At 41.4% G+C, this 21,127-nt stretch overlaps 1 protein-coding gene across 3 annotated transcripts in view; it reads right to left on the bottom strand.

The window, feature by feature from the left end:
• The window catches only part of dock2 (dedicator of cytokinesis 2), a 95,334-nt gene that overhangs the window by 50,097 nt on the left and 24,110 nt on the right, over window positions 1-21,127 (bottom strand). For all 3 annotated transcript variants that reach the window (XR_014595691.1, XM_083980580.1, XM_083980581.1), the window contains 3 exons: window positions 19,433-19,539; window positions 5,656-5,798; window positions 451-546 (listed from right to left, as the gene is read on the bottom strand). Coding sequence is in view for 2 of the 3 variants with exons in the window: in XM_083980580.1 (XP_083836706.1) it covers window positions 451-546; window positions 5,656-5,798; window positions 19,433-19,539 (346 nt within the window). In the remaining variant the exon portion in view is untranslated. The remainder of the gene's footprint in view (window positions 1-450; window positions 547-5,655; window positions 5,799-19,432; window positions 19,540-21,127) is intronic.

Below are 21,127 nucleotides of genomic sequence, written 5' to 3'. Positions count from 1 at the left end.
ATGCTAATGTCACAGCAGTTCAGAGTCTAACCACTAATCTCATGAGGCTGCTTGTGGGGACAAGTTGTTACCAATTAGTATTCTGGATGACACCACACTGACTAATCAACAAATCTATATCCAAAACACCCTGTCCCTGCTTTTTTTTTGTAAGCCGTCCCCATAACAGTGTGTGAGCTCCAACGATGCCGTCCTCTTCCTGAACTTCCTCTTGTATGTACAATAAAAGTGTGTATTTTAAACAGATCACACTGTTGTCCACATACTTTTTTCTGTTTCAGAATGAAATGGCACAGCAGATGAGTGTAGATGGAGAGTTGGCTGTTCTTTACTAATCTAAGTTGAACAGCAGACAGCGAGACACGCAGCACGATTCTGCAACGCTCACCCATCTGTTTAAAAGAACGTCAAGCGCACTGCAGATGGTGCAAAGTTGCGTCATGTACTTACAATCAGCGCGTGCTCACGACCCATTGTGATGACAGTCCGGTTGATGATCCTCAGCAGAGACACGACGATGTCCTGGATATGTTGAAATGTGTCCCCCTGAGAAACACAGGGACAGGGAGCAGGGGAAAAAGAGAATGGCAGAGAGGAATAAACAAAAGCTCGTTAGATTCCCTCAAGTGTAAACGCACACAAAAACACACACAGAGGCAGAGCAGCTCCCGTCCTAGTGTGGCAGCGTCAATTCAGGCACAATGTTGAGGGTTGTCTCTGAACTTCCTCTATAAAGAACTTTGAAAACTTATAAGGTTTTGTTTGTAACCCCCACACCTCACATTAACTCTCCTCACTGTGAAGACACAGTCCAAAGGCTCCACTTGGGTTCTGAAAGGATGCCTGATCAAATGAAACAAGAAAGAGAAAAAGTTTTCTGAACCCGAAATTTAAAGACCGTTCATTTTTCGGGAAATGAGCCTGACCAGAATGTTCAGTTAATCATCTTCAGAGTGGACATCTGAACCACAAAGGGCTTGAATGTGGATTTCTCTGTGCAAACCTTCTTTCATATTCCTGTCGTCCCCTTTCCCTTTGAAGCCACTTCTCTGTCATGTTTCTCTTCCTCCTTCTGCCCAGAGGAAAACAAAGGGGACACGATGTATTTAACTGTCTGTCTGTCCATTCGTCCGTCCGTCTTTGTGCTCAGACTTTTCCTGAATCAAACCACTGCTTAGTTGTCGTCTGCATGGCCGAGTGTTGTTAGACATCACAGCTGGCACCTTAACTAAAGCTGGACCTGCTTGGTATGCTTCGGGACCCTTCACACAGGAAGCGTGAAAAGTGTTTTTCTCAATTTCTCTGCCATTTTGGTTGTTTCATCCATTGAAAGGGAAATGAAATTACACACTGTGGGTGATATTTGCAACATTTGCAATGGTCAATCCACATAAACAAGGAGACTCTCTTGTAGTGAGAAAGAGCATGGCCACATTTTAGCAGTGGCATTACCTGACACTCAGATATTGTGCCATTGCAAATCAAATTCCTCAATATCAATATATGATAATATTACGAGAGGATGACTATTGGTGTATTAATATAAATCTCAAATATGATGACCTTAAATAACATGACCTCATATAATCAGAAAATGCTTTCATTTTATTATTGAAATGCAGTCTTAAAGCCCTGGAAAAGACAACACTTATCAGTATAATGATAACCAAATATTAGTTGATGTTGGATCTTATTATAATATCAATATTATTCTAATTTTCATCCAAGCTGCATTTAAACTATTTGATCAGTCTATCGCGTTAATGCAACATTCATCACGCAGCAAATGAGATAGAAAAAGTGCCTCAAGTAAAGAGTAACATTTAAGGGTTTTGAATGAATGTTGTAAATTAACTTTTAATGGCAAAACTATTTGAGATGTTGTTCTTATGTTTGATGACCTGTGAAGTCTGCGAGTTAAGAGAAATGGGCTGTGGATAATGACACTCATAAATATAGTTAGAAAAGTATGCACCTTTATAGAGACATAGCTCCATGTACACAGGACACGCACACAATGTTAGAAAGAAGCCACTCATCGGAAGCTGACTCAGTCTTGCCTCAGGGTCAGTGCCACAACAGTATCCAAACACACCTTAGCATTCATGCTGCTGGACATATTTGTGTTGTGTGCCATCTTGTTAGCATAATCTGACCCAAATGCGTGTGTGTACATGTGTGCATGTCCTTGCATTAGCTGATCAGCAAAGCATAAAAAGGAAGAGGGGAGGTCCAAAAATAGGAGAAGTAGGTAATAAGGACTCAAGTTCAAAGTTTTAAACAGACCACTCTCTCCGTGTGTCTGTGAGTGAGTATGTGGTGTGTAGTGTGTGTGTGTGTGTCCTGGCCTGATGGCAGATTATTTAAAGGGCTTGATAAGAATCAGGTACAGTATGATTAAGCCACATTAGATGAACTGACTCACGGACACACGACACTGGAAAGATAAACAACTCTGAAAGTGTGTGTGTGTGTGTCTGTGTGTGTGTCTTTTATGCCTCAAATTCAGACACACTCGCATGCACTGAGCTTGTTAGGTCGAGGCGCAGCTGTTGATTTTGAGTAAGCCTAAATCTTTCTGTCTCCTGGAGAGTTTCTCAGACAGCTGTCTGAGAACAGGAAGACGAGATGAGACCAAATGCTCTCTGTCTCTCTCTGTCTCGCACTCTCACTCTCTCTCTTGCAGAACAGACACACATGGAGGTCGATACCCTGGACGTTTACTCTGAACTGTAGTTGGTCTGCTTTATTATCTCTTCTGGCGTCATGAAACAAAAAAGAAAAACAGAAAACATTGTTTGGGGGCTAAGGGAAAGAAGAAAGCAAGAAAGCTCTGGTGAGCCATGTCTCTCTGTTTTTCTCAGTTATATCCTTCCTTTATCACACACACAAAGACAGAAGAGTGACTTATGAATTCAACACAAAACTCTCCCACAACAGACATGGGCGTCTGTCTATCGCGTCATCTTCTCTGCCATCGCTGTTTTTCTCTCTGAATCTGTGAGGCAGCATCTTAATCAGGCACCACCCAGAGAGTGGCAGAGCGATGGATGAAAAAACAATGGAAAAGAGGAGAACAGGTAAAGAGGTAAGTTCATCTCCTGTGACCTTTCTTCCACCTATTCCTGCCTCATCCTTATTTCACACTGGCAACTCTTCTAGCTCCCTGTATTCATTCTTTTTTGTTGTAAAATCCCTCCCCGTTTTGTTTATGAAATAAACATTTCCTCCTCTGTCTGTTTAGCCTCAAACTCTCTGTCCTGCTTTCCCATTCACTTTTTTCCCCATCTGCCTGCATGGCCATGAGCAGATTAATCTGTCTGGCCTTTTCTGCTACTGTTTATTTTTGCTCTGATGGTTTAAAAACTAGTCACGGGTAGTTCACTTTTAGATAACTGCGTGTGTGTGTGTGTGTGTGTGTGTGTGTGTGTGTGTGTGTGTGTGTGTGTGTGTGTGTGTGTGTGTGTGTGTGTGTGTGTGTGTCTTTTCATTGGCAAACAAGAGTATCTGGGTTTTTAGAAAACTCTGCAGCATGAGGAACAGGAGCGGTGTAGTGGTGGTGTATTCAAGTCAAGGCTCTACTACTCTATGTAGTCTTGCAACACAAACACACTATAGATACAGAGTAATCTTTTTTTATTTAGCTGCACTTGAGTGAGCACATTCAGATTCAGAAATGAGGGGCCTATTATTAATACAAACTACATCAATATCAATATATATTTTTCAAAAATGTGTTTTTATTCACAAGATTATATTCAATAGAAGGGAATATTCTCTGGAAGTTCAAAACTCACTTGAAAGCAAACTCGCAGGTACAACTCATCATTCATTCAACTCATCAATCCTCTCATCTTCATCCTACTACAATTCTTACTTGCATATATCAATTTTTAATGAGATGTAGGGTTGTGACACTATGGAATTACTTCCTCCATCTGGCAAAGAACCGTTCCTCTGTAAAATGTTACAAACAATGCTTGAAAGACCATTTCACTACTATTATTTTATGTATTGCTATATACACATTTTGTACACACATCACATTGTTGTATTTTATGCTCTTATTTTGATATTACTATTATTATTATTATTATTGTAGTACATTTCATTTGAATCTATTAGCTCCTCATGTCATATTATTGTCTTGTATGTTTTTATAATTTTGTAATTTTTTTTAAAACATACTTACAGTAGGTAAAAGCTTTAAATAAGCCCACTGGTATTTCTGCCTCTCTCTGTATGCCATTTGATTTGTATTGTCGTTTTCTGTGTATCTACAGTGTAAATTGCATAATACATTAAAATGCTAAATGAATTAATTAGACTGAACTCAACAACAGCAAAATTAAAACTAATATGAAACTTGGATGTGGTTGCACATCACTGGCTTTATAGCCTGTACAAGACTGTGTAATAGCAGTCACGTCCTTGTGGCAGTGTGCCGCTGCCTGTTTTTGTGTTTACGATGACGCAAACTCATCTCAGTGTATTCACTTCTCTCCATTCATTACTCCTCTTTCTCACTGTCTCTCCTCGCTTTGCTCACGCTTCATTAGTGCTATCCAAATAAATAGAGCTGAGAAAAGCCATACCTTCACTTCAAAGACTCAGCAGGCTGTCAACAACTTGCAGTAGCAATTAAAAAGCCCTCGGCTGGATACTGGTGTTGTATTTGTTGTGCGTGCATGTGTGCGTGTGTCCTTATTAAAGACGTTTAGTGCAGGAGCTAACTGGATTTTGTTTCTACAGTCTAAACATGCAGCAACATGCGTGAAGCAAAAATCAATTCAGTTCTAATTGGTATCGGCCTGCTTCATTGCATGACTGTGTGACTGAAGACAAAACTGCTTAAGGCTATTCACTATACTCTTTAGGAGACAAGATCCACTGTGGTGGCACAGAGCTCAAGGGTAGTTCAAATTCATTCTGTGATGCTTGAAAGATAAAGGAGATGCCTTCTAATATGTGGGCTGGAAAGTTTTTCCCCTCACATTTTCCCAATCTAAATGCTTCGAAAGAAGGAGGTGTTGTGTTGTTTCAGTTCAAAAGATGCTTGATAGTTCAGTCACTCACTAGCTTCTATTCAGTGCTTTGCCTGAGCCGTAACCACAGAGTGTGCATTATTATTTTCATTCTCATCAGACCTGTTCATTTTTGCATTTGCAGACTGTGTTCAGATAAACTCCCCCAAACTGTCACTGCTGCTGCTGCTGCTGCAGGATGAGTCACTGGAGTTACGCCACAAGTGACCACTTATAGGATCTGATTTTGTTTCCCACTGACATTTGATCATGTCTGTGGGAGACTGCGTCTGCCATTAACACAGACAGAATGAATGTTGGAAACTAACAAAGTAGTGGGACTGCTATTTGCATAACAACTAAAACTAAACAGAAGAACTCTAAATGGAAGAAGAAGTAGTAGTGAGAAAGAAGTTGGCATCTTGCCTTAGGTGGAATCACATTGCACTTTATGAATGAACATCCCTAATATGAAGCATCAGCAGTCAGATGTCATTATGTTCCCCAATGCATATCTCAATGTGTACTTCACAGCTGTGCATGTTGAAACAATGCGGCAGAATGCAGTGGCAGGTGTGTGTGCAGACTGTGTGTGTTGTACTAAACAGAGGTGTGTGTGTGTGTTCCTCACCACATTGTCCCTGCTGAGCACCTCCAGAATGTTGTTGAGCAGCTCCAGGCTATTTCTCCTCTCATCATGAGGCCCATCGGCCATGCTGGCCAGTGCCACGCTCAACTCCTGCAGCATCATGGGTAATAGCACATCACGGCATGCTGGAGAAACAAAAGCACACAAGGTCAAAGATGACTGAGTGAATATAAGCAGCGCCATAATGAAGCAGCCTCTTTTTTTGTGATGCGAGAAAACTTTCAAGTCTGTATAATAAATTGGATAGTGTGAGACAGCGCATGCAAGAGTGATGTTTTATTCACTTCTTTTAGGAGGAAGCCCTTAGATATAAGAAATTTAAAAACAAACATCAAAAGGCAAAACATCACGATTTACTGTACTGTGATTCCTCTCAAGAGAAACCTTTCAGAAGCTAAACCCCCGGACCTTCACGTCAACCACTGGAGCACCTGTGGAGACAGCTGCACCCACACGCCTGTGAGTAATGATGCCACTGCACCCTGATGAAGAAATCCATCCCTACCCCCAGACTGCACAATGGAGTGATATCAATCAAGTGTCTATTTATACTTCCATGCAAGTCTGCAGCTGTCTGTCAACCCGACAGTCAACACATCAATCACCACAGTGGAACGCTTTCCCACCCCTGATTAATACCAGCCTTTAATTCATCTTTAATGCAGCTGGTATTTTGGCCACACATGTAAATCATCATCATCAGTAATTACATTAATAAAAGATTAGGTCACATTGAAGTACACTGAGGTGAGAAAAAGGTCCAAAAGACCTGTTCCCTATTCATGTTAATGATAAACTTTAGTCCTAGACTTTTGGACCCCTCCTGTATGAAGCCATCTTTTGTATTTTACACCATTTACACCTTGTGCTCAACTCTTATATTTCCTTCATGGAGGTTAAAGGTTCACAGCTTCTCTCTGAGGGCTGTTCAAAATCATTCTGTGAATTACAGGAAACCACTGAAGGACTAAAGCAGCAACAGTGTTGTAGTGGAAAGTACTGTACAAGCAGACCTGTGTAAAGGGAGGGATTATGGGAGAAACCTGTGAAATACAACCATCTTCATATTTCATATAGCTTTTTAAACGTGCTATTGATATTCTCAAATGTTATTTGCTGTGCAGTAATCAGGTTAACATCGGAAGATTGACATTCAGAAAGCATATGATGGAAAAAATATGCTTCCCACACATTTTGACTCATTATAGTGATTATAATATTATCATTTCATGGCAAAGTTTGGGTGGGAGTTCCTGCATGAAAACAAATTGATGTAATTTCAACAAGTGTGAAGTAAAGGAAGAAAAGCGAGATGTGACTCAGCAGCTCAACAGATTGACTAAGCTCTTAGAAATAGTTCCTCTTGGGTGTTTTCCAAAGTACGCCATAAACTTGCACATGATTTGATGATTGTGTTCATTTACCATCCCACAATATTCTAAATGGACCGACGAGGGAGACTTTTAAGAACAGTCATTGCTCTCAGCAGTTAGCCTAATTAAACTTCAAATGTAGCAGGTTTTTCTAAATTTATTTTCATTCAAAACCAGAAGGAGGGCTGAGGCTTCCTGTAGGGCTGAAGGAAGGCAGAGCTAAAAAATAAATAATCGAAAAAAAATCTAAGCTTTTAACTTGATTGACTTGATTGAGAGATTGCCAACAGCTATGATTTTGAAAGTATGCAATGTTTTACAGTTATCATCTGCTATTATTTGGGACTCAGCAAAACTGTGGCCAGGACACCAGGCTTAGTTACAGTTCAAGGTTGAATTGAATTGATTCAACACCGGAGATTATATTTAAATCTGACACTGAGCACTGTAAACACTACTGTATATTTACTGCATCTCCACACCACTTTAAATTCTTTATGAACAGCAAGCTTGCCTACAAATATCAACTACTATATTAGACCCGTTTCCATAGAAAAGTAATGTTAATACAGAGGGAATGGACATTAACAAGTTTATTGTCAAAGGTCCCATTTACACGATATGTTTGGATTATAGATCATACTCAAGGTCAAGTACAGATGTTCACCTGACAATACAAATGTTGTAACACACAAATATACACAATATCAGAAAACTTCAACATTAACTGATTGTTCTTATTTTTCACTTCTTCTACCTTGACCTCTCCTTTCTTCATCCTTCTCCAACTTTCTGCCCCTCTCTCACCCCATCCCTCTCCTGTAGCCGCAGGTAGACAGAGCCCATTAAAAGCTCATTTGGGCTGATGCTCGTTAGTTCCTTTATTAACCGAGTCAAGCCTACATGCCTGCTGAGTGGGCTCTCAACACAACACTCACTCCATCACACAAACATGCAGAGAGGACAGGGGGGGATAAAAGAAGAGAAAAAAGGGGGGGGGGGGGGACATGAGTCATGAAATGCCCTCAATGACTCAAAAAAAATGGGAGGAGGAGATGGAGGAGGAGAAGGAGGAGGGGATGGAGGAGGGGACGGAGGAGGGGACGGAGGAGGGGCCCAAGCAGGTAGAGCAAAATTAAGTTGTCTCAGAATCTATTTAACTCAATTCTTTATTGTAAAACCCCAAACAGGAAGGCCTCCCGCTCTCTGCCCTTTTCGCGAGGTAGAAAATGATGTTTTAGATGCTGCCGGCTTTGTATTTTAGTGGAAACTCTGCTAAACCTGTTTAATCCATCAAAGCAGAAACTCATCATCTTTTGTCCTTTCAGATAGAGAAAACAATGGGTTGTGTTTTATAGCGGTATTGTTGTGTGTGCAAGCTTCAGAATTAATCCATCTGCCTTCCGGAGGCTGAATGTACCATTAAACCTGCGGAGGGCTCCATGTCCTGGTGAAATGACTCCATGGCCACCAGCTTTTTATATGGTTCTATTGATCCAAAGCCAATGTGATATTTCCTGGTGGAACTTGTACAAAGGGAGACAAGTAAAAATAGAGAGAAGGCAGAGGGGTTGAAAAGGTATCCTGTTCTGAGATACATTGTGTGCTTTTTGTTTTGACTGTGTCAGGCGCTGGGCATAATGAAAACATGACCACCACAGCAAGTTTCAAGGTCTGTACCGGACCTGACCCTACTGTATGTGAATATGCAGGAAGATGGAGCAATACTTTTACTGAAGCTACATTTACTGCACACTGAGAAAAATCTACATTAATGAGCATCAAAGGCTTGCAGTTACTCATCAAAGGCTTGCAGTTACTCTGCAGAGTATAAATTATATTTCTATTGTACATGAATGATTTCATTTTGTCTATTCATCCTCCCAGCCAAAACAAAGTGCTAAAGTGCCAAAGAAAAAACTGATATTTTTATGAATTTTCCGTTATTTTCCGTAAGAGTACTTTTTTTTTTTAAAGTATATTTTTGGGGCTTTTTAATGCCTTTAATTGATAGCACAGTCAAGAGACAGACAGGAAATGGGGAGGTAGAGAGGGGGAATGACATGCAGTAAAGGGTCGTCCAATGCAGGATTCGAACTGGGGCCACGTGCAGTGAGGACTATAGCCTCAACGTGGGGCGGCAGCTCTACCAAGTGAGCTAAACGCCGCCCCAATAAAGAGTACTTTTAGCGTCAGTCTCAGATGTTACAGTATGTAATACACTACAGACAGCTACAAATTCATTGGCCACAGTGACAATCTATTTGGCTCCGGTCGCACTTTCTAGGCTGTCGGCACTGGTAGACTGTATATTCACAAATTTGAATACAGATAGAAAAACAAAGACACTAACCTGTGCTCTTCTGGGCACTTTTGTATGCAGAGTGAAACACATTTAATATAGTCAGCAACTATTTCTCATCTTAAAATTCAGAATACATAAGAAACCATGAGCATCCTAATAGCTTGCTCATCTCTGGCATCTGTCTACTTATCAGGATCTGTCAGGGTGTGTATCATCTGTTTTGATTTTACTTGGGTTTTGTCTTCCCCTCAAATGGCCTCCAGAGCTCCTGAATATGAGCATAAAAATGATGAAGCACAGGCTGCCCTGGTAATGCTCCCTCAGACTCATACTGTAGTCTTCAGTCACTGATGTGGAACAGCACCTTTAACTTTGCAGGTATTTCTCAGCTCCTTGAACAGCCTAGAATAACATCAGGAATGTTAATATCTACTGCTTCAGCTTGAATGGTAGCTTTCTCCGAGATGCCTTTGAACTGTACCATCGTCCTGAGGGCTTTCAGAACAGCAGCTACAATGCTGTACAGCTCCCAGGTCCAGGTCATTCTTTAAGAAGGGGTTTGAAATCATAGCTACTTCAAGGAATTAGTGTTCTGGTAGGGACTGCGCTGTGGCCGACCGTACACTAAAAACCCTGTCATGTAATGTGTGTGTTAAAGGGAAAAAAAAGATTAAGTTCTCCTAACCAATACCTCCTAACTGTGGATCACATCAGTGGTCCAATTAAAAATGATGGATGCCTCCTGCATTTCTTCTTTTCGCTTTAAAAAATCAAAACTGATATCGTCCTCAAATGAGCTCTTGCACATTTTGAGCGGAGCCAACCAAGATAATTTTAGTAGGATTTCTTTACTGAATCTAAATATCCCTTGGAGAACCATCGTTCTAGCCGAGTAGTTTATCTATCTGTACAAATTTGCCCTTATTTTTTTCACAGTGAAAACCTGTAGCTTCCTGACAAAATAGAAAAGATACTTTGGCACAAATGCTGCGTGGCCATTTTTCCCTCTTGAGTTTGTATCACTGTTGTGTCATTTATTTCTATTTTCATATAATGCAATCTTCCTTTTCTCCATCTCAATCTTTTGCCTAGAGTTTTCCATCTTGTATTCTGTTTAGCATTTATTGACCTGCTGCATTTCTGTCCACTTCTTTCCTCTTTATTCCCATTTCTTGTCTTTCTGTCACATCAACTGACAGTGCTATTCTGTCTATCATCATTTACTCCCATAGAAACTTTCACTTTTTGATGTATCAATATCTTGCTGATCCATCCAATCAACAGTCGCCGTATCATAAGCTGCATACAGCATACATATCTCTTCTCTTCAGTGAACATGGAGCACCACTATGTGCTCTAGATCGACTCTGGCTTGAGCATCTCAGACTGAACTTTCTTTTGGGCTGTGTATAAATCCTGCATCCTTCACCAGGATTGGCAGAGTCTAACCCCAGTCATGGCCCTAATCCTATAACCTTAAACCATTTCTGCAGAGGTCTGTTTGGTGGAGCTTTGTAACAAAGCAGCCTAAGAGGAGAGTCTGCTGGAGAGAGGCTCAACGAAGGTTTGGGATGTGTGTCTGGGGAAAGGGGGAATTTTAACCGATTCTGCACTTTCAAGTTCTTCATATGACGTCTACAATAAACAAATAAATAATGTACAAGCTGTTGGGCAATTCAAAGTTTGGCATAGAAACACAGAAACACACTTCTATACACACTTGTATTTCTATGTTTCACCTGCCTGTGTGATTCAGTTGCATGTTGTGTGTTATAGCCTGTGGGGCAACAGTGCAGTAAATCAATTCAGCCATGCTGTGGAAGAAAGCTTCACCAACAGGCATTCACACACAAATGGAAATCAAGGTCTTGGGGGCAAAACATCAGGATGCATTTTAACTTTTCTCATCTAGCTTTTCACTGTGTGCAGACGTGCACACTTGTCCAAAGGAACAGAAATACACACAGGTGCTAACACACACTGCACACAACATATTCAAAACCCGTACCAACACGGCTTCAAGTACTCATCTATATTCAATTCAAAATGTCTATTTATTCTTGGCATAATCTCAGCCTTTGATTATTAATACTGACGTGTGTCTATGTGCCCAAGTGTGAAATGTCCTTTTTGTGTCTGATTTGGTGCTTCATCACTATTTCGTGTATAAGAGCTAGAATGTCTTGTCCTGTGTGCGGGTGTGTTTGGGTAACCAAGTCTGTGAGAGTAGACTGCCGCCAGTGCTGGCAAGCCGACACACAGACAGCAGCTTTGATGGCTCAGCAGCCAGCTCATCCCTTCTCTGTTCCATTTTTTTCATTTGACAGCCAAGCACAATAAACTATAGCACACGATAATGAGATGCAATCTCAGTTTCTAAGAGGCATGTAAATCTGTGGTGTCTTCCTCATTTCTCTCCATCCACTCTCCACTACCCTCTCTTTGGTTGTCCTCCCTTGCTTTTGGGGGAAGACAGAGTGATAGAAAAGATGATAATGAGGTTTGGAGGCTCAATGACAAGTAAATCTACTGTGCCGAGAGAGTGAGAAAGAGGGGAGGGGGGTGTTGGGACTGAGCCAACTGTCTCCCTGCTTGCTGATGACTAAATGTCTTTCTCAGCAGGTTTTTCATTTCTCCATGTCACTGTGGGTGTCTCCTCTCATCCACTCTCCCTCTATCTTTCATTTGTCTTCCTCCCTTGTTGCTCACTTCTCCCTCCCCATATAAAGCCCTACATTTTCTGTTTGTATTTGGGCTGTGTACACGTGTATGTACACACTTTTCCCCACAGGTGTTATCTGGAGTGATGGCAAAACATATTTGATGTGTAGAAGCAAAGTCTCAAAGCTGTCTCAAAATGGTTTAGTGGGAGATTTTTTTTTTTAACACAAACTATTTTGCTCATGTGAATGAGTCCTCTCTGTAGCATATTGGCCAATAAGTTACAGATGATAGAGTGCACTAGTGACTGATGGTGATAAACAGTGGCAATGATGTCTGGAAGTGCATTTTTCACTGCGTGTTTTGCTATGACGCTAATAAAACCTGGCACAGAACAAATCCTGTCAGCAAAACCAAAGTAAACACAATCACAGTAAAGGGTGCTGTCTTGACCATAATTGCTTTCTTCATGTTTCCCTTTCTCTTCAAGCGTACTACCGTTTACACACACACTCTCACACACAGAAAAAGAGGCTGAAAGTTGCTTTAACAAGAAATTGAGGACAGAACTGGGCGTCTGTCATGTTTACCACTAAAACAAATATTTGACGCAAAGATAACAAGTAGTAGATACCACTGATCCTGCTCTGATACTGTAATGCCCTGTTTGTTTGCTGAAATATTCTCTATTTATTTCACCACATTTCAAATGGTGTGTAAATTGTCTCTTTTCCCTTTTTCCACCTGTCTCAGTCTCTCTCTATGAGTCACCCGCTAATTGCCAGCCCTCATCTCAGCTTTCCTCCTCCGCTCTGTCTTCCACATGAATATTAAATTGATTGACCAATTAGTCTGTTGGTGGTACTAGTTGGTTGCTACAGCATTTTGATCAATCTGACCACAGCAGATCAATGGTAGATGAATGCCTCATGGTTGAACCATTTCACTGCTTTGACTGATGGGCAGACTTATCCCTAGTGTTCTCTAACAGGAGAGTAATGCATCACAAAGCTGCTGTTGCTGGTTAAGCCTGTATCTGATCTCAGCTTTCTAATTCTTTTAGTATTTATTCAGATTTAATGCGCTGCAACTCTTTATTCTTAGTATATCACAATATAATCTCCAATTTACTCCGCTGTTGCCATAATTTGTCACAATATTTTCAATGACATCCACTTCACCTGTTATTGCTGCTGTTGTATAATGACCCACAGTCCCAAAGGGGATCATTAAGATTTAAAATGTCCCAGAAATGTTAATTTGCTGTAACCAGCTACCAGCTATTGACAGCACCAAGCTGTTGTGTCTGGTTTCGCCAGTCTCTAGTTAACATTATAGCATCTGTACAAAACAAATTAATGGCCAAGTGTGTTGATACACTAACCATTATGTCCCTCCACTGTCCTTGTCTATATTCATTTTCTAATGAGCTCACCCCACAGACACAAGCCTGGATCAGAATATAAATGCGATGCAGGGAGCGAGTGAGACAGAGGCATTTCCCAAAATGATTAAACTCCATTCACTTTGCCCCATTAGTCTCATCTATCCCTCTTTTCTTCCACCGTTTTATCTACAACCTCCCAAACTGCATCTCTGAAGGAGAGCAACTACTCTAACAACCTCTGTGCCTCCTATTGACCCTCTGGAGCTGACAACACACAGCTAGACAGTCAGCACAGCTATTTTGGGTCAGACTGTACAACAACAGTTAAAAATTATTGGTGGCAGATGGTTCCTCTGCTGCCAAACACCCAAAACCGACCACACACACGCTCACATTCACCACCTCTTGGACCCAGTTTACACTCATAATTCTCTGACAGGTAGAGCAAGCTTTTTCTGGGTGTTCAGGATCTAACTGTATTTACAATGAGATCTGACATAAGCCTTAATGTGAGGCAACACACGCTAATGCAATATATTGGAGGGGAGGGGAGGGGAGGGGAGGGGAGGGGAGGGGAGAAGAGAAGAGAAGAGAAGAGAAGAGAAGAGAAGAGAAGAGAAGAGAAGAGAAGAGAAGAGAAGAGAAGAGAAGAGAAGAGAAGAGAAGAGGTTCATAGTGTACTGTAGTAAATAATCATATTTTTCGTCACAAGTAGCAGAGTGGAGCAGAACAGAACAAAACCTGAGGGGACATGGCAGCCGTACAACTATTATGCTTTTTATGATTCACATGCCTGTCTCTTAATATGTCTTTATAACTAAGGATATAGCATATGAGCACATGGGCACACACACACACACCCTGAGTTGCAGTAAAGCCGACAGCTTTGATAGTATAGCAGCTCAAGCAGCTGCTTTGGGAATGGCTGGAAGGAATACATGACAAACACCGGTTTCCTGTGGCGCATGCAAACACTTGCTTACCCGCAGGGTAACCTTCACACATAAATCACATCCCATGTTCGCTCTATGGAAAATACTGGCTTTTTACAGCTGCTTTTAAAGAAAGAAATCAACTTGAAGTAAGCCATCAACTCAGCCTGATCTTACACTTTAGACTACCTTTGACTTTTGGTTTCATTTCATAGTCACACATTTCTCTGAAGCTCCCTTTGATTTCAGATGTAGAAAAACCACATCCACTGCTATTATAACTAGAGCCTAAACTGACCTGTCACTAATGCTGATTGGTAGAGAATGCACGGACAACCGAGATCACTCAGCACTGATTAAATCCTGACGATAATAACTGTACAGTACATCACTCATCTATAATGATCAAGCACTGACATGCATCTGTTAAGTAATCACAGCAGGGGGAAATATAGACATGGGTGTGAGTAATGTGAACAATACTGTAGGCTATAATGCGTTGCAGTAAATAAAATGCATGCAATTTAATTAATGAGCCTTCTGCTGTTTATATAGATGGATAAGCTTATTTAAAAGAAAATTTACACATTTACACAGCTTTTCCAGATTTTCTGCATTGAGGAATTTTCTACGCCATGTTCTTGACATATCTGTAGCTGTAATAATTAATCTTACAAGAACATTACACTAAAGCACATGGGGATTCCTTTAATCTCAATATGTACTACAAGGTAGGTGACATGACTGCAGTCTTTCCTCCAGCTGTACAGATGGAGGAGGGGAGATAGCAGCATGGCAGAGAAGATAGAAAGGGTTAGTGGATTGAATCAGGGACTTTGACCAGCTTTGGGAAATGAGTGGGCAAACAAAATGACAGACTCATCTCTCTGTCCCTCTGCTCTTTGCTCTCCCTGATCTCTCCTTTTTTTCCCCTCCGCCTTTATCAGTGCTTGATGCTCTCAATCTGTCACAGTGATTGCCTGATGGTATTATAATTTGCCTAAATTGAGCTATAATGCGCCTCGTAAATTTAATTTTGTCTCAAAACCAGATTAACCCATAAGACAGGAATCACATGTGTATCTGTGCATGTGTGTCAGCATGTGTGTATATGTGCATTGTGTGTGTATACATGTGCTTGCCAAGACCCCTAATCCCAGGAGCGTATGCTGAATAAATAGAGAGGAGTATTTTTGCATGAGAAAAAAAAATCAAATCCCTTCAATCTCTGCTCATGGATGCAACATGAGAAAGCTATGCACATGGTCAGACACAATCAGCATGGTGGGCACACATGCTCAGAAATGCACACGCATTCACTTCAAACCAGGGTTGGAGAAAAGTAGACAAAATAGACCTTAATGCAAGAATGTAACAATCTCACTCTCGGATACTGTATACTGTAGTAGTTAAGGACTTATCCTTGCCTTTGACCGACTGTCACCAAAATATATTTTTTCCAAGAAGGAGGATTCATTAAAACCCATTTTCATTTGGATTTTATGTCCATACATAAACCATAAAACTTTTATGTTCTGCTGAAAGACAAGCTCAATATAAAGTAACAAACATTGTTGCAACGAGGGGAGCCCAGGAAATCTTCTGGCTACACACACACATACAGTAGCCTACACACTTACAGGAACATAACAAACCAAATTAAAAATAAGGAATGGCAACAATAAAGACTGACTGCATTACAATTTGCATTTTCATAATCCAATTCAGTATTAGTGACTCTTAATTCAGCTTCTCCAAACAGAGGCCAATTTGATATTTTTTTAAGTATAGAAGTAAAAGAAAAATGATGATTATTCTGACTCTGTCAAACATGAGCATGCCAGTGATCACCTGTCTCACACTGACACACAAACACACACACAAAACCATCCCTTTCCATCATCTCTCCTCTACACTGTCAGTGTCTTGACATGTTTCCTCGTGAGAGAAGCTTGGCAGGCCTCCTCAGACAGACAGTCAGACGGACAGACAGGTAGGGTTATTAAATATGTATTGCGATGCAGTGATAGGACACCGGGGGCCATTAGCCATTATAAATATATAATTTAGCACTGCTGCATATTTCAGCCTCCTGGACGAATGCCACAGTTGCATACAAGCCCTCTGATTAGCATCCCAATGCAAAAATGCATCTCAATTAGACTGAGTGTCAGTCAGCCCTTATTTGGCGAGGCAGAGCTGGAGATGGAATGGACCAATGTATAACTGAACGAATAAATAAATAAGCGCTGTGCTGGAGGATGAGGGAGGGTTGAAGGGGCCAGGTGTCACTGACCAACGGAGCGCAGGTTTGCTAATACATTCAGTGCAAGCAGGTCTTAAACTTTAATCACTTTTTGACTGTTTAATAGCAAAACAAGTCCAGTCCCTGCCCGTCTCCCACAAACTTACCTCTTCACTCTCCCCAGGCTACTTTGTTTTCACTCTGCAAATCCATCCACTTGTTTTCTTCTCTTTATCATTCTCAAATCCCTTGTTCCCTCTTTTTTCAACCAGCCTTTGTCTTTGCATTCCTCCACCATCGATCTCTCCCATCCATTTACCTATCCCGCTGCCCCTGTCCCTCCATTTACCAATCACCATGTCATCCCTTTTCTTTGTTTCTCTTTTTAACCAGTCTCTGCCAATGTTCTTTTTCAAGTAATCTTCCCTTCTCCTCTTTCTGTCTCACTCTTTTGCAAATCGTTTTCTGTGATTTTCTTTTTCTCGTCCTGTCCTCTGTTTATTCTTATCTCCATGGACTGTCTGCTTCCTCTAGCTTGCTCCGTCTCTGTCACTTTGCATTTGAAGTGTTTAAAAAGGAGAAATTCACATTCCAAAAATGGCAAACACTCAAAATGACCTGAATAAATTCAAAACACTTTACAGGCCACAACTAGATGTAAAAGTAATTTCCAACGCTTTCAAAAATGTTTGTGGGGCAGTCATCTGTTTATCACACACTGACAAATCTGTCTGTGTTGATATGTAGCTTTTTGACATGATGTCCTGCATTTCTTTGGTTCTTTTTCTCTCTATCCTAGTCTCCCTTTTTCAACCTGCCGTTCCCATTCCCCCCTGTCCCGCTCTTACTTTCATTGCTTTCTTTGCTCTCTCCCTCCTTCCCTGGTGACAGAGTGCGACTCGAAGCGTGTTGACAGCCAGCCAGAGGGCCGAGCCTGTCGTTTCAGACCCTGGGGAATCAATCATTGGAGCCGAGATCAATACCAAAGGACCGTATCCTGGGTCGGCTACCGACCTGGCTGGCAGCGACTGACTGATGAACGGGCCCATTGCTACACTGGGCAAAAACAATATTCCAGCCAGTGCACACACCTATTAAGCATGCACCACTGCACAGACACCAAAATGCACAAATACACTCACACCCAGATACAGCATCATCAGTCACTCTGAAACAGATACATGTGAATGTGTTTGCAGGTTGTGTGTGGGAATGCATTCATGCACACATGGACCAACATCGATGACATGGACTGAATCTGCACAGCAGCAGCAGCAGCACAGTCGTCCCAGAGCCACTAAGACCGATTTCTGTCTCAACCTAAATCTGGTCCACCACAATCACTCACACACAGTCTGCTTCAAATTCCTCAGTTTGCGCTGCACACACCCATTTATGGGCCTCCTCATCGAGTCTGCATTATACAGCAGCACAACATTAGCCCAGTCTATCCATCACTGTGCGCTCCTCTGCAGGGGAAACCACCACTTATCAGCCCACTGCAAGCAAATTAGACAGATGTAATAGGTCTGAGCAGCGGTAGGGGGTGGACTCCAATTGGTGAAGAGCGTGTGATCATTGATGTGTGGCCCACTTTAAAGGTACCACATGGACAAAAAGTCATGTGTCCCTGGCAATTATGCCAAATCTAGTGAAAATAATCTAAACGAAGTGCAGACGCACTGCGAAATGTGACACATTAATGAGAGTGAAAGTGCAGCATTCTGAAAACACTTCTTGTCTCATCTGCCACAAACTTAAGGTGATGATCCATCTTCTCTAACTTCTCTTTTGGTAGATGGGCACACGGGAATCACCTGTGACATTAATATGGATAAAAACGTATCCTATTCTATATTCAACACCATTACCTAGCAGGGCGTGAGCAGTGTTTGCTATAAGGTTCATGGACATTTTCAGTGTGGGTGGAGAGGCAATGTCAACACCGCAAGGACAAATGAAAACCATCAGATGACTAACAAATATCAGTTTGGGTCGATGTTATTTTAGCCTCAAGACTGTTTATCTCAACAGAAGTGACTTGAAGTGACCTTTTCCATCAGTGGAGGTGCACATTAATAGGTGCTACTCGTGCTGATTGTAATAAGAAGGTATCTGACTGGGGTCCATCGCACTGATTGTAATGTCAGTGGAGGTGAACATAGCAGCACAGTAATTGTATATTTCAGCAACACCTTTAAATATACCAATTGTTTGCTTTATCTCAACTGAAAATAGCCCCTGAGAATGGAAGATTGTTGGGCACAAATACCGATGTATTCTTTATTTGAACGCTCAGATCATTTTAAGGTGGGCTTATCTTTCCCCTTTTAACCTAATAACAAACAAAAAATATATAGCAATATGGGTTATTATTAGAAACTCAAAAGACTGCCATTTAACTTGATAGGTCAATCAGTTCTTGAATGTGCGGGTCCATTTCAGTAAACCAAATAAAAAACATCAGAAGGCCTGTGTCCTCTAACCATTTGAATGATGCTTTTATCCAGAGTACTTTACTGGATTGCCCCAGAGGGAATGGTACATTACACTTCCAGTATTAGCAGCTCACTTTATCCACTGTGCTCTATCAAGATAAAACCTTTAGAGCAAGAAACACCCTTTACTAGTCATAAAGTACAGTGGGGAGCAGCTGTCTGACCAGTCCTATACTGCTGGGCTGGAATTATCCACTATATAATAGACCTTTTAAGTCAGACGCAACTAATGCTCTGTAGGATTTCACACAGAATGGGTACATTTGCAATTGGTTTTTCACACAACCATCACACAAAGTTCAGTTTTGGTAAGCTCAATGCTGCGGCCTTAATCTGGAGGAAAAAATGTCCCTGGTACCTTGTCTCTGGAAGAGCTGGCTGCTGACAATTTCCGTCATGGAGGATATCTTCTGTTTCTGGAGTTTCTCGGGGGGGATGCAGGAATAAAAGTCATGCAGCAACTGACTGGAGGGAGAGAGAGAGAGAGGAAAAGGGAGGTGGAATAAATAATCAGCAAGATCATTATGGGCAGAGCAACAGATGTGAAAATAAGCACAATAAATATTCAAGGGGAATTTTCAACAAATTATCCCATGTCTTTTGAATTTTTACAAACGAAAGTAAATCTCCTGCTCGGATCACTCCCACCGCCATGTTGCTGGTTCAGAGTTTACCGTTGTAAGTCAAGCTTTAAACATCAAGTTCATAAAATATACAAACACTAAAAGCAGTGGTTGTATCAGAGTGCACCATAGACATGAGCAGAGTGATATATGCTGCATGAAAATAAATGAGCCAAAGAACAAACATGGTTTAATGAAGACACAGGTTTGACGCATCCCCTGCCCCAAATTAAATTTTAGAATAATTAAACAGGCTGGTGCAAGCCTAATGCCACTTAGAAAGATTGAATGCTCCCAACATGGCGAACCCTCTGTCTCGATTTTTCTTTTTTTTTTGTCCGACTCTCACTTTGTCCTTGTCTCCTTAAATTACGCCACATATGCTGCAGTAGCAATCTCAATAATGGTATGAAAGAATGAAAGGCACCACCTCTGCTCCAAAACCCAAACACTTGAAATTAAAGAAAAGAAGTTTGTATGGACTTTTTGATGCGCGTAAGCTGGCACGAGGACAGGCTGGGGAACAGAGGCTCAGTGCAGACTTATCAGCCTCGCTAATCATCCGAGTTGAATCTAATTAAAACCCAAAATGTCATCCTATACCCTGTGGTATACAGAGGACACAGAGAGCAAACAATACACTTCCATAGCTGACGAAGTTTGGGCTTGTAGCGCACGGTGGATCACAGCACAGGTGAGTTTACAAGGTGTAGGACTGTGACCATACAGGAGATAAGACTAAGAATACTGTATGATGTCCAACCTCATGCATTGTGATTGTAATTCACACAGCTTGCTATTAGAAACTCTGCCCATGGCAATTCTGATCAGGAATGCAATGGGGACCTCACTTCCAAGTTCAAATGACTCGGCTGTGCACGCAGTTGTGTGTACAGAAGCACTGGAGACAGACAGTGACGCCGAGTGAAAAAGTGTGTGAATGAGAGAGAAAATGAATGACAGGAAGCGAGAGTATGTGTGCTGATTGCCAACTCCAGCTCTCATTAGCTTTCTGCCGGAGCATGTGTGTGTTTGTATTTGAGTTCGTCTGTGCGGCAGGTGTTACAGGTAGCGCCTTCATGACACTGTGTTGACACGGAGCCACTTGAATGACTGAACAAGCAGATGTGGATAACCCACACACACACACAAACTCACACACAGGTCACAGAAAGGTGAAAACAGAAATTATGTGGATGAGGGTGTTTGAAATTGAGTGTGGCATGTCTGGAAAATGTCAATTAACATCTTCTTTCTATGAAGTAATAAGGTCAGCCCAAGACAATGGGTCTATGTTTGGTTGTGGGATTGTTAGAGGACAAACAAAGTGCCTGAAATTTCTAGTTTGAAAAAGAAAGAAAAAACTCTGCCAACTGCAGACATTCGTGCACTGAGGTCATTTCCCGGGCTAAGCAGTATATTGTAAGTTT

The sequence above is a fragment of the Trachurus trachurus genome (genome assembly GCF_905171665.1).
Source record: "Trachurus trachurus genome assembly, chromosome: 10".
Classification (NCBI taxonomy): domain Eukaryota; kingdom Metazoa; phylum Chordata; class Actinopteri; order Carangiformes; family Carangidae; genus Trachurus; species Trachurus trachurus.
Note: the sequence above shows the minus strand (reverse complement) of the source record. Positions and strands in the feature narration are given on the sequence as shown.